Source organism: Prunus dulcis, chromosome 6, assembly GCF_902201215.1.
Source record: "Prunus dulcis chromosome 6, ALMONDv2, whole genome shotgun sequence".
NCBI classification, from domain to species: Eukaryota; Viridiplantae; Streptophyta; class Magnoliopsida; order Rosales; family Rosaceae; genus Prunus; species Prunus dulcis.
The window spans coordinates 1,856,909-1,870,909 of NC_047655.1; the positions used below are offsets into that span (position 1 = coordinate 1,856,909).

The following is a 14,001-nucleotide window of genomic DNA, read 5'->3' on the forward strand; positions in this document are numbered from 1 at the left end:
TGTTGTTGAGAAACCATTTTAGCAGACAAAACTGCAAGTGAAAATATTTCAGGAAAAGATTAAGAACACAAACGACGGTTATTAATAAAATACGACGTATGATATGATTTTAAGCGACGCAATGAAATAATCTCAGACGTAATAAATGTTTAAAACCATTATTTATATAACGTCGTGGTACTTATGTTCACCCGACGTCAATAGTAATACACCGTCGTGGTAAAACCATTAATTATATAACGTCGTGGTATTGATTTTCATACGACGTCAATAGTAATACACCGTCGTGGTATTAACATTCACCCGACGTAAAACAATAAGACAGACTGTCGTCTATATTAGATACCAACCCTAGTTTCTTTTTCTTTATATTTTATCAAATAAGGGAAAAACAAAAACCATTGTTCAGAGAAATCAAACCTGCAATTAAACAAGCAAATAAAAAAAGACTTTATTTTAAAAACAACTTTGTCAATTTTTAGACGACGGTAGAACGACTGACGAACCGTCGTGGTCTACATATTTAACCACGTAAATAAGAACTACCGTCGTCTTATTTAGTTGAGGTAGTTGTCTTCAAAGTTGGAAACTTTCCCTCTTTGTCTGTATATTTTATCAAACTTGGAAAGAAGTAAAATGATTTTGGCCAGAAAAAAGGTAAAAAGATTTTTCAAACAAAAAGCGTATGAGCATGCAAAACAGTAACCAAAATAGTGAAAATGAAAGCTTACCTTTTGCGTGCAATGAAAGCAAGAGGAAGATGATCGATGTTTAAGTTCAGAGAAGACGAAGAAGACGAGAGGAAGACGATGAGAAACTCTGACAGTGCTCTGACAGGAAAAAAGACGAAAAGTTTTCTCTGGGAGATTGAAATTTTTAATCGGGTTTGGAAACTGTGCATGTGTAAGTCAAGTAGACGAAAAGTTGCTTACATATAAAACCATTTCAAAAAAATAATACGGCAGTTACATATAACTACGTCGTTTTTAACTAACACGACACAATGTTTGTTTTTGAGACGTGGAATCGTCAATTTAACGTCGTTAGGTTTAATATAACCGTCGTTAGGATTTTAATTTTTAAATTATGAATAGAATTTTTTTTCCCGTGACTTTTCAGTTTATTTTTCAATTACAGTGCGTTATAAATAGAGTTTTTTTTTTGGAGGAAATTTAAAATGAAGGAAATTAATATTCAGGAATATGTAAAGTTTCTTTTTTGGATGACAGATTTAAATAAAAAAAGAATATAAAAACAACGACTGTTTTTTTTTTTATGTCGTCGTTTTTAGTCGTCTTAAGTAAGACTAAGACGACGTGGATTTATTAATTTACCGACGTTGATTGTACAATTTAAACGGCGGTTTTTTGGTTCGGACCGCCGTTGGTTTTAAAAATTTATTCTATAAATTTGTCGCTTTCATTCATTTTCGCGGTTAAAATTTGGGGTTCCAAGTTCTTCCTCTCTCAGAGACACTGTCTCTCACATCTCAAAGACAATAATTTGGATGTCTTTCTCAAAGAGAAATTGAGCTTACTCGCATCAAATCTATGTCCACAAGAAGAAGCTTGTCAACTAGCCTTCTCACTTCCTTGATCAAGCCTGTTAGGACACTTAGTGCTTCTGAATACTCCTTGCTTTCCATCAAAAGAGATGCAAGCCTGGCCTCCACTCGCTGTCGAAGGAAAGTTCGCTTCTCAGGGAAATCTGAAGATCAGATGTGCCCGATCCTCTGCTTGATTTTCTTTACTAAGAAGATCCGTCAGATTTGTGATAGCCTCTTCCTTTATCCGTAGAGCTTCAGAAGAAGAAGATGGTTTTCAAGAATGCGATAAAGAATAGAAATGGCTTCAGATGGCCTCTAAAGCATGAGCAATCGAATCAGTAGTTGCTGGGAGATATGATGAAGACATTGTCAATGCTTTGCTCGTCGTTTATATTAAGGTAGATTTAAAATTACCGACGTAGATTATTTTGTTAAACGAGAATGACGTCGATATATTTATATTTTTCGTCGTTGTACATTAATTTAATACGGCGATATTTTGTATTTTAAAGCCGTGGATTTGTTTGTAATTATACGGCGTCTTATACGAAAACCTCGTCGTGTTATTTTATGAGTAAAAAAGGCGGCTTTTATTGAAATCGTCGTCTTTACTTTTTACGTCGGTCGATTCATAACTTCTGCCGTTCTTTGTTGGCTTTGATTTTACACTGCGGAAATCTGTTTCAAATAGACGTCGGTTGTTTATTTAGGTACGTCGTTGTTTTTGAACAGCCATTTGAATCTCCAATTTTTAGTTGTCTAAGGTGGTATTACACGACGGTGTTTCTAGAACCGTCGTCTTTTTAAAAACCACGACGGTTTTCACTTAGACCGTCGTTGTTTTCTGGTCGTCTTTTTCACTTTTTGTAGTAGTGTAGCTTGTCAATTTCTTGTATTTAGTCAGTTTGTGGTTTCTTGTATTTTACGTTTCCTTAAGTCAATGGGCTAATTAAGGCTTTATCTAGGAAAAATGTGTGGTTAGTTGTGCCTCTTATCCTATATAGTGTTCCTTCTTTGTAAACAAACATACACACAAGAATATTGAATCTCATCAATTTCTTCAAGAATGCTTAAATTGGTCAGATTTGAAAACATTGAGGTGTAAATTGATGAAATTGAAATCCTATGATCCATATCGAGAATGATCCCAAACCTTCATGAGGTATTTTGTCATTAGCCCTACATAATATTATTCATCCTATCATTTGACACTTCGATTGGAAATGTTCTAATACTGTTATGAGATATATATAATGGTATTTATTAAATAATAATAAAAATCATGGTATTTTATGATAATGTTTCTCTTTTGATAAGAATGAGAAATTAAGTGGAAGAAAAAGTTCCCGATCACGTACATGAAATGACAACAAAGTGAACAAAAATATGCGGAGAGTGTCCATCAACATACGTATATCATATTCATCCCACACTATACGATTCTACGAAGGCCAAAACGATTAAAACAAAAACAAAGCAAAACTTGGATTGGACCCTCTTCTTTTTACATCTTTCACTCACTCAATCTTGCACACGTTTAAAGTGGTCTGCTACATCGCCCGAGCCATCATCAGCATTGCTGCCGACCTTGTGGTCTCTCTGGCCTGGCCTGAGGAAATAATGCCATCATCTCCATATCCCTGGTTCGATTGTAAATAACCAGAGATATCTGTCTTCTAGGGCTTTGCCTCAGTCTCTTCTGCTACCTCTGCTGCCTTTGCCTCTTCTGGGCCTTGTGGTTGCTCTTTTGCTTCTTTGATGCTTGCCATGTTGGGAATATTAGTTTGGCTCCAGCCAAAAGCAAAGTCCAAGTTTTTTTATGTTATCTTTATCATTAGGGAAAATTTGATGCCAAGTGTCACAAGCCATGCATTATGTCAGCTGTCAACCATGGGTAGCTCACAGTCAGCATCCCACGTGTCAATCTTTGTGTAGGAAATTTGAAAACTGTCTGGTTTGTGGTTGGCCCAGAATTTGGACTTGGGCATGTCCAAAATCCAGGTCTTCAAATTTTGGACTTGGGCCACTCTAATTCTAGGCCTCCAAATTTGGATTTGGCCATGAAGCCCAGCCTGGTCATTACATAAAAAGTTGATTTCGAGGAGGGCATGGGATGAGTTAGCAGGTGGGAATTGGGATGAAGGGTTCTTTTTTGTTTTGTATTTGCTAGAAACATTCTATAATTTACCATTCCCTCTTTCAACTTGACCACCTCTATGGTATTGAGAAGAGATCTTGATAAAATACTAACCTAGTTTTATTGGCTCTCTAGAGAAAGGGTAAGAGAATGGAGGAGATGCCAAGCAATACCACCTTCAATCCATTGACTAGCCAAAGATCAAATACAATCTTCCAAGTTAGGAGATCATTTCATGCCTTTGATTTTGGGACAACATGGAGGTAGCTTCATGCAAGATGTCTGCATCTGCAATGCATTGTCACTTTATTTGGGTTCCAAGAGTTGCAAACTCTTTCTATGTGGCACATGGATTTACCCAATTAGCTTTTATGGTGTTATGATATCCCTTTCCCGAGCTAGATCCTTTGACTTATCTCAGAGTATTTATGTATTTTGTATTCCCACCAATAAGTTCAAGTAGAAAAATAATTATTTAAAAAAAAAACCCCATAGCTAATTGGATGAAATTCCAATTTACATTTTTATAGTGGATCATTTATTATTTATTATTTATTATTAGATGAATGAACCTTGGATACACTTGCAAGTTGCCGGTCCATTTTCAGGTCAACCATACATAATCCATTATCCAAACCCCCTATCACATCACATGAGAAAAATAGGAACTTGAGCAATTAGAATTATTGGTGTGACATTTTAGCAGATGAACTTTGGGGTTAGAGAGAGAGAGAGAGAGAGAGAGAAACAACTAAAGGGCAAAAAGGCAAACTAATAAAATTCACAAGCCAACTAAACCCATCTCTTTCTCTCTTGTCCGACCTTCCCCTTGGTCCTAGTCACCAAGTCACACTTGTCTTGGACGGGGGGACACGTCATCGCATGTCACTCCCCACCTTCAACAACATAGTGCAAGCCCCAATCCTCTGCAGTTTGCTCCCTATACTTGTTGACCAATTGCTTTAGAGCGTTGTACCTTTAACCAGCTGAAAAAGAAAAAGGGTAAAAGGATCTTTATGGTACAATAGGTGCATGCACAAAAAAGACAGGTAAGGACAAGATATTCCACGAGATACTTCCTTCCTTCTCTCTATTTTCACAGACTGACCTGCTGATATAAAATTTGTCTCCAACAGCTTTCGAATTTTCAAACCTCCTCTCTCTAACACTGTAGACTCTCTCTAACCGTTTCTATTGTCTAAGAAAAACAAAACCCATTTCTATTTCAAACCCAAAGATTGGTTCTTCTTTCCTCTTTTTTCTCTTTCAAAGTTTCTTTCTTTTTTTCTTTATTGTTCCGCGAAAACACCTTCTCTGCCGAGAAAGTTTGAATTTTTCTTGCGAATTATCGCCTGGTCCTGAGCTTTTCTTGGTGGGTTTTGGTTCTTGGGTCGGGAACTTTACAGGGTTTTGGCTTTTGAATAAGATGAAGATCGGTGAAGATGGTCACAGTTCGTCGTTATGTGCATGATCGCACTGGCGCGTTGGCTTCGAGCTCTGGTGATTTCTAGGGTTTGTGGTGCGTAGATTTGTGTGGCTTTGATTAGGGTTTCTGGGTAAGCAACTGTCACCTCTTTTCTTGATTCTTTGCCGCTTTTCAAGTTCCTCTTTTTCAGCTTTGTTTGATGGCATTATTGTTTGGTTCTTCACTGAATAATTGTAAAGAAATCTAAGAGTTTTTATTTATCATTTGGTACTTTTTAAATTTGTTTTTTTAGTTTCAAGAGAGCGTTTTTTACTTGAATTTTTAAGGACTATTTCATTATTAGAAATGACGAGTTGTTAAGTATCTGGGCCCATTTCTTGAAGGATTGGTTGTCATAAAAGGTAGAGATGTATCATGATTAAAGTCGTTTGCTGAATATTTATGAATTTAGTTCTAAATCATTGAACCAGTTGTGGTGAACCGTCAGCAAGGCTTGTTAGACTGTACTATGAAAATTGAATTCTCTCTCTCTTTCTTTTCATTGGTTTCCGTTGTTTATTCATTTTCAGAACTCTGGGAAGTAGTTTTGGAAAAATGTCTAGGGCCTGTTAGATGATCGTGTCAAAATTTAATTGCCCCATTTTAATATCTATAGAATTTCGTATGTGTATCCAATGTCTGTAATGAAACGACAACGATGGTGCGTCAATGGGAAAATTGGATTTGTGGCCTTTTTTTAGATTATAGACAAAAAGGGCGGGTTTCACCCATAGTGTGGACTGTCTTATAACTGGTGTTGGTGGGTTTTTCATGTTAACTAATTGGCTATGCCATCGTTAACCTTTTTACAAATCTTCTGAATATGACAGAACATTAATGTGGTGCTTGATGCACTTGAGACCTTATGAGATGGATTTTGTAGGATTCTTTTATTTATGAGGTGATGAGAAGTGGTGGGACTTTTGGGTGGCGGAACTGGGTGTATTGTGAAGAAGAGCAGTCTCAAGTTAAGGGTTATGGGTGTGAAAGACTGACTTTTCTTCCCCTTGCTTGAGTGTGAATGTGTTGTATCGAAAGGCTTCTGTAGAATTGAGTCATATTTCATACTGGTGCCATAATGAAGGCCAAGTTTTAAATTGATATGTTGCAGCATTCCCATTCGGTATTACATAGCTGCAAGAGGTTTGAGAAGGCCTCAGTTAATGAAACTTGGACTCTGCATGGGTTATTAGTATCAACCCTTGCCTTAGATTGAGAGTTTCTTTAAAATTTCATAGCTCCTCTTGGGATTGAGAGTTTCTTTAAAATTTCATAGCTCCTCTTGGGATTGAGGCCGTTTCTTACATTAATCTGTTTTTTGACCCTTGTAATCATGTCTTATGAGGCCGTATGCCTTGCCTTTACTGTTTGTATGAAAACTAATGAGCATTTTGTTGAATTACATGTTAAGTTGCTAGACATGTGGGGTTGGCAGCTTTTTGTAATCCTCATTTGTCCTTTCCCTAACATCATTTTGTAAAAATATGTTTTCCATTTTTAGCGAGTAGTTGAAGTAGATAAAAACAGAGCAGTATGGTTGCAAAAGACCGCCAAAGTGCTACAAGCTCTCCTAGTCCTAAAGTGGAGGTGGGAGAGATCGACACAAGGGCACCTTTCCAATCTGTTAAAGATGCTGTTACACTATTTGGAGAAGGCGCATTCTCTGGGGAAAAACCTGCCATTAAGAAGACAAAACCTCATTCAGCAGAGGTATTTCTGATTCCTTACTCTTTAATTTAGGAAGTCCGCGTCTATATCTATATTTGACAATTGGAAAATATATTTTGCTTCACTTCTTGGTTAATTTTATTTGTTTTCCACAAGTTATTGGGAAGTTGATGGTAGTGAACATACATTTTCTCTGCGTTTAAAATTCAAATAAGCTAGAGATCTTTTTTAACCAGAAAAAAAGAAGAGCTTATTGTTTGAAACGGTTAGCAAAGGTTATTCTGTAGCAATTTTTTTGGGTACGTCATAGATGGTTTGCATGTTCTGTAATTTCAATCCATGTACTGAAGTTGACCTTCCAAATTGTGTGAACCCAATATTTCAACCTTCCATTTATTTAGTTTAGAAGCTACTTCTAGAAGGAAGTTGTATATTTGTAGCTATGGATGTGAATGATTATCTCACTCATGTAATCTTCCATTCAATCTCTGATTAATTGGAACTCTTCATCATTGTGAGGTTATTAACTACCACAGAAATTCTACTCATTATAATGCAACAACTGTTTGGTCAATGCATGCTCTTCTAATATCCTGTTTTTTTTTTTTTTGGTGTGATGTTTCAATGCAGAGAGTACTAGCCAACGAGACGCAGCTTCACCTGGCCCAGAAAGAATTGAACAAGTTGAAGGAACAACTGAAGAATGCTGAAACTACGAAAACCCAAGCACTTGTGGAGCTTGAAAAGGCTAAGGAAACTCTTGAGGATCTGACAAATAAGGTGACTTCCCTCAGTGAATCTAAGGAATCTGCAATAAAGGCAACAGAAGCTGCAAAAAGTCAGGCAAAGCAACTTGAAGAAGCAAACTCTGGCAACCTTGCTGGAACTGATGGTGCTTGGAAACAAGACTTGGAAACAGCAAGAGCACAGTATGTGAATGTGATTACTGAACTTAATGCTGCAAAGCAGGAGTTACAGAAAATCCGTCAGGACTGTGATGCATCCTTGCAAGCAAAAGTTACTGCTTTCAAGCAGGCAGCAGAAGCTGAAGATGCAGCCAAAGAAAATGCGGAGAGGGTTACTGAGCTCTCCAAGGAAATTTCAGCTGTGCAGGAATCAATTGGGCAAGTGAAGCTTGCATCTTTGGAAGCCCAGCAGGAGCAAGCGAAGATATTTGCTGAAAAGGATGTCCTGAGGCAGTCGTATAAAGCTACCTTGGAAGAGTCAACAAAAAAATTGCTTTCTCTGAGAAAAGAGTTTGATCCAGAACTCTCTAGAAATCTTGAAGCACAACTTTCTGAAACGTTGAATGAAGTTGGGGCTCTGCAAAAGCAAATGGAGAATGCAAAGGCTTCTGATTTAGATTCTGTGAGAATTGTCACTTTGGAGCTGGATGATGCTAAGGAATCACTGCATAAAGTAGCAGAAGAGGAAAGCAGTCTCAGAAGCTTAGTTGAAGCACTTAAGTTGGAACTTGAGAACGTGAAAAAAGAGCATGCTGAACTGAAGGAGAAGGAAGCGGAAACAGAATCGCTTGCTGGGAATTTACATGTGAAACTGCGGAAAACCAAGTCTGAGCTTGAAGCATGCCTAGCAGAAGAGTCTCAAGCAAGAGGTGCTTCCAATGAAATGATAGCTACACTAAACCAGCTATCCTTGGAAACTGAAAATGCAAGGCGAGAAGCAGAAGAGATGAAGATTAAAGCAGAGGAGTTGAGGAAGGATGCGGAAACAACCAAAATTGCAGTAAAAGAAGCGGAGAAGAAGCTGAGACTTGCTTTGGAAGAAGCTGAAGAGGCCAAAGCAGCTGAAGAAAGAGCCCTTGAACAGATTAGAGTTTTATCAGAGAGAACTAATGCTGCTCGAGCATCAACTTCTGAGTCTGGTGCGAAGATCACTATATCAAAGGAAGAGTTTGAATCTTTGAGCCGAAAGGTTGAGGAGTCTGATACATTAGCAGAAATGAAAGTGGCTGCTGCCATGGCCCAGGTGGAAGCTGTGAAGGCTAGTGAAAATGAGGCCTTGAAGAGGTTAGAGGCAACCCAGAAGGAAATTGAGGATATGAAGGCTGCAACTGAGGAGGCCAAAAAGAGGGCAGAAATGGCTGAAGCAGCCAAGAAGGCAGTGGAAGGAGAGCTCCGAAGGTGGCGAGAACGGGAGCAAAAGAAAGCAGCTGAAGCTGCATCACGGATATTGGCAGAAACAGAGATGTCAGTGGAATCATCCCCACGCCATTACAGGATTCAAAAGCAGAACCCTCAAATGAAAATTATTGAGGCCCGGAAGTTGGACAAAGAGAAGACGTCTGTTTCGAAAAAAACACTTCTGCCTAATCTGAGTGGCATGTTCAATAGAAAAAAGAGCCAGGTCGACGGCGGTTCCCCTTCTTATCTCCCTGGTGAGAACCCCCTTTGATGTTTGTATTCTGCCCAGACCTTTGTGGAACTATGAATGCTGTAGACATGAACAAGTTCGGTTGTGTCTTCATTTTGTGAAAATTCTATGATCCTTGTCTATTGTGGAGGGAAAAAAAGAGAGGATTGTCAAATTAATGAGCTTGGATGTAACTCCAGGGAGAGTGTGATTTTGTATATTGGACAAACAATTCTTGGATTATATGTTGAAGATTTGCTGTAGAAATCAAGTGTCGACTTCTTTAAGCCTTTTGCTTCCATCATATTCTTTTTGGTTGCAGCAGGTACCACCACCCCATTTATCATTTTAATCCACTCTTACATCAAAACCATGGTTCTTTCATAACTTGCTCAGGCCAAAGATTAAAGTTCAAGTTGATTGTACACCTAAACAACTACTGATTATACACTTCTGTTTAGTGTTTTATTTATTCAAATCTGAATCTGGGTTTGTAAGATTTTTGTTTTTATTGTAAAAACTTAAAAAGATTTTGAATACGGACAAGATGAGCAGGCCAGTTGCTTAGAATAGCTCGTTCCCTTGCATCCGAGATCGATTTTACTTCTCCTCTTTCATTTGACATTCATCTCTTGTATTTGAATTTGATCTCTCTTTCATTTCATTTGTATCTGGGAATTAGATCTCTTTCACCGTAATTTAAAATAATTTAGAGTAATTTAAATTACTATGGTTAGAAATAGAAAGATATCACCAACAAAAAAGACATACCGCACCTCAAAGAGACTCCAATAATAAATGCACGTGTCGTAATTTGCCATTCGGTGACCCAAGTCTCACTGAGAGCCCATCCCACTCGCCACTTCCCATACCACTGGAACTTTTGCAGCCCCTGAAAAATTCAAGCTCAGTACCAACAGCCATGGCCAGCGCCAGAGACAGAGACGACTCACTCACATTCACAAACCCATCAACGTCTTCCTCGCCAATCATCATCTCTGATCCATTTGACAGCTTTCTCTCCGACCCAAATTCCCACATCGGCAGCGCCTCTGGGAGCTTCCAGAACGAGGGTTTACTTGCTGATACTAGCAGCGATGCCGAGTTTGGGTTCTCACGCCCTGAGTTTCGGACGAGCCAACTCGCCGGGACTGTCGAGTTTTACCAGCGCCACGTGTTTTTGTGCTACAAGAACCCCCAGGTTTGGCCGCCCAGAATTGAGGCCGCCGAGTTTGATCGATTGCCAAGGTTGCTCTATGCCGCGGTAATGGCTAGGAGGGGTGATATGAAGAAAGAGGTATGCTTATTTTGGTTTCTGTTTTGATGGCGGTTGGTGTTTGATTTAGTGAATCTAAGTGGGTTGCTTGCTTTTTAGGACTGAATTATAGGAGGTGTGTTTGATATTTTGTGGTCTTTTTTTTTTTTTTTTGTGATCTCAAATTCAGTCGGTTGAAATGGGTTTTATTTGCTTTGTGGATTTCTTGTTTTTAGAGGGTTATTTCCAGGTGTGTGATTTACTGTGTTGTATATACATTTTGATCAATCGAGTGGATTGCATATGTTTTTGAATTGTGTAGTTTGGTGCTTTTGTGCTTTCAGGTTTAATGCGGGTTGCTTCTGAATGTGGTGAATTAAAATGGATCTTCGCTGTTGTTAGATTGCTTGTATTCTAAGACTGATTTGGAAGCATGTGATTTGGTATCTATTAGCTTGAACATGAAGGGGGTACCTTTTGTATTTTTAGTGGGGTTTTGGTCTGGGTGTCCTTTTGGAGTAGCTTTGGAGTCTGCTTGTGTGGAATTTTCAGAATTCTAGAGTGGGTATTGTTAGAGTTTAGATATGGATAAATTTGAGGTTGATGAATGAAGTATTTGGGTTCTTGAACAACAGTTTTTTGAGATTCAATGATCCGTATTTTCTTTTTTACCTTTTTTAATAGTAAGGAGTGATTATTGTGAAGAATCTTTTTGGTCTTTGGTGTTTACTTGTGGTTTTAGAATGTAGTTGAAGGAGAGGGAATAAGGTGAACAGTATCACACCAACAAAGTGTCTCAAACATGGTATAGAATGATCTGACCTATAACATGATAGTTTTTCATTTCTCTTCTGTGTTTACTTCTATGTGACAATCATCTTTGCATTTGATGATTATGGGATCGGTGTGGTGGGAATTGTTTTCCACTAGACTGCCATTCTCTACGAATTTTGTTTCATAATGAATGGAATGAAATGAAAACAAGTAGTAGATAAGTTGCGTAGCCAGATGAATGAATGATGTGATGTTGTTATGGTGTAATCGTATGCGGTTGTTTACTGACCATTGCTGGCAGTTGGATTTACTAGCTGCACATTCTATGCTGCTTAAAATAGCATGTCTTAACCAGTTTATTTCTTTCTCTTTTTTTCCATAATTGGATGTATAATTTTGGTTGAGGTTAACAACTCTTTTTTGTCTCTTTCATCTCTTTCCTCATCTAGACTCGCTTAACAATATGTGAAGGGCATGATGGAACTGAGACATCCAATGGTGATGTATTAATTTTCCCCGACATGATCCGATACAGGTCATGTACGAGTTCCATTGGAATTCTTTTACATACACTCTTGATCCCCTTCGAAATTTGATACTGAAATAAAATTAGGGATAAAATTGCAGGAGATTGACACATTTTGATGTTGATACATTTGTTGAAGAAGTTCTAGTGAAGGATGGTGAATGGCTGCCTGGTACTCCTGAAACTTTGAAGGGTTCATATGTTTTTGTATGTTCTCATGGGTCTCGGGATCGCCGTTGTGGAGTCTGTGGACCTCCCCTGATCACTAGATTTAGAGAAGAGATAGAATTACATGGTCTTCAAGGTAAAGTGTCTGTTAGCCCATGTTCACACATTGGGGAGCATAAGTATGCAGGAAATGTTATTATATTTGGACCAAATTTCAACAGAAAAGTCACTGGCCACTGGTAAGGGGAATTGTGTCTGTTGATTCATTTACTTTTATTTCTCTTTTCTGTTATTATTGTCAGTAGGTATAGCTTTTCACTCTATTCAAATTCTATTACTTGGTTAGTGATATTTGAGTTAGCTGATCATTTTATTTCTGATAGGTATGGATATGTTGCTCCAGAAGATGTACCTGTATTGCTTGAGCAGCATATCGGGAAAGGAGAAATTTTGGACTGGCTATGGAGGTAATCCTTTTACATCTTCAATTCTTTCTCATAATTCATAGGCTGGCTTTTGAAGCAGTTTTTTCATGATTCTGAATCAGATTATCTCTGTGCTGGCTCTATTGTTGTAACCATGTTTAGTTGTACAATTTGATCTTAGAGGAAGCTCCTCTTTGGCACCTAAATCAGAGTGGTTGGCTGTGCAAATTTATTCTGATTAGAACAAGAAGAAATTGAAAAATAAAGAGAAAATAGTTTGTTCAACATGTGTAAAATTAGTATCTGCAAATCTACTGAAGTGGTCACTCTTCTTGTTTGAGTTTTTGTGTTCCTCTTGTATGCATGCATTATGGAATTAGGTAGTGATGGAAATATATGGTCTGGTTTCAGGGGTCAGATGGGTTTATCAGAAGAACAGCAGAAGAAATCTCAAGAACTAAGGCTCCATCTTAATGGCGAGACAAATGTGGGAAAAAGCGCTACAGAGTTGACACAACCAAAGGAAAGGGAAATGAATACTAGTGTATGTAGATCTCAAGTTGAGATTGGCGGATGTTGCCAGGAAAATAGAAACTCTTCTTGCTGCCAGAATGCTGTGTTCATAGAAAAGTTAAACAGTCCTGATTTGAATGAGATGGCAGCAAAGGAGACGACTGACAAGAAAAAAAGCAGCAGGAAGCTACTTTCAGGGATCAATAGCGGAAAAGGGGCCTCCAAGCGCAAGGTTTGTGCTATGCCGACTTGGTTTCAGAGCTGGGAGCGTGAAGATACATATGCAGCTTTTGCTGTTGTTTGTGCTGCTGTGTCAGTTGGCATTGCTTACAGCTGCTACAAACAGTTGAGATGAAAACTTGAATCCAATCTTTGTGTTGTTTGATCATAGTACAGGCTAGAGTGTCAACCCCTCTCAAGATTTTATGAGAAGTTGATTCTAGATCTAATTGGTAGGCCCCTGCGGAAAGGTCTGTAATGTGCTTATAGAAGAAGGGAAGGGGTTTGGGCTACGTTTGTGGATGTGTAAGAACGCTGGTGGGGGATACTTGAGTTGTGTTTTTCTTCTTTGTTTTGGGATATAATTTGTACTTGTGCATATATATATCAATGTGTTACCGAATTCGTGTTTTTATATTGACACAATCTTCAGTATGGTATGTTGGATATTCATCAATCTAACAGGAAGCAGGCTGTTTCAGTATTTTCTTGTAACGTTGGAATGGAAGGAATGTTATTCGGAAAACAAATTTACTGAAAAAAGGCATTTGTAATAATGATAATGCAAGTATATTCGTACCACTCTATAATTTCTCCGAACCATAATAATTCAAGATGCTTACGCATATTATGCGATAATAGGAATCTTGGGATCCTCTTTGTAATTTATTTCTGTTATATATAAAAAAATCATGCAAGAAACCAGTGATCAATCTGATGAGCAGTAAATCTTAGCAAACCTTTAAACCCGTCAAGGGGCTTCTTTCCATAAGTTTAGGCATACAATAAAAAACATTCAAAGGTTTCCACTGTCTAGTCCCGTGCATTAGACAAATTAGGTCTACACCAACACACCCTAGTAGTCCCCTGTAATCTTATTAGATCAATTTATAATACAATTATTATAATTATTAATATTAATTAAGTAAAAT

The 14,001-nt window shown here is 38.0% G+C and overlaps 2 protein-coding genes across 2 annotated transcripts; both read left to right on the forward strand.

Annotated features, from left to right (window-relative positions):
* The first annotated feature begins 4,717 nt into the window (after window positions 1-4,717).
* LOC117629846 (WEB family protein At5g55860) lies at window positions 4,718-9,476 on the forward strand. The gene is made up of 3 exons (XM_034362478.1): window positions 4,718-5,239; window positions 6,650-6,858; window positions 7,447-9,476. Exons 2-3 carry the CDS (start codon window positions 6,682-6,684, stop codon window positions 9,229-9,231), a joined length of 1,962 nt encoding a protein of 653 aa, XP_034218369.1. The 5' UTR covers window positions 4,718-5,239; window positions 6,650-6,681; the 3' UTR covers window positions 9,232-9,476.
* A 497-nt stretch (window positions 9,477-9,973) lies between these two features.
* On the forward strand, window positions 9,974-13,504 carry LOC117629847. Its single transcript, XM_034362479.1, has 5 exons — window positions 9,974-10,486; window positions 11,668-11,753; window positions 11,846-12,151; window positions 12,296-12,379; window positions 12,749-13,504. The coding sequence occupies exons 1-5, from the start codon at window positions 10,112-10,114 to the stop codon at window positions 13,203-13,205; spliced, it is 1,308 nt and encodes a 435-aa protein (XP_034218370.1). The 5' UTR covers window positions 9,974-10,111; the 3' UTR covers window positions 13,206-13,504.
* Window positions 13,505-14,001: the final 497 nt, after the last annotated feature.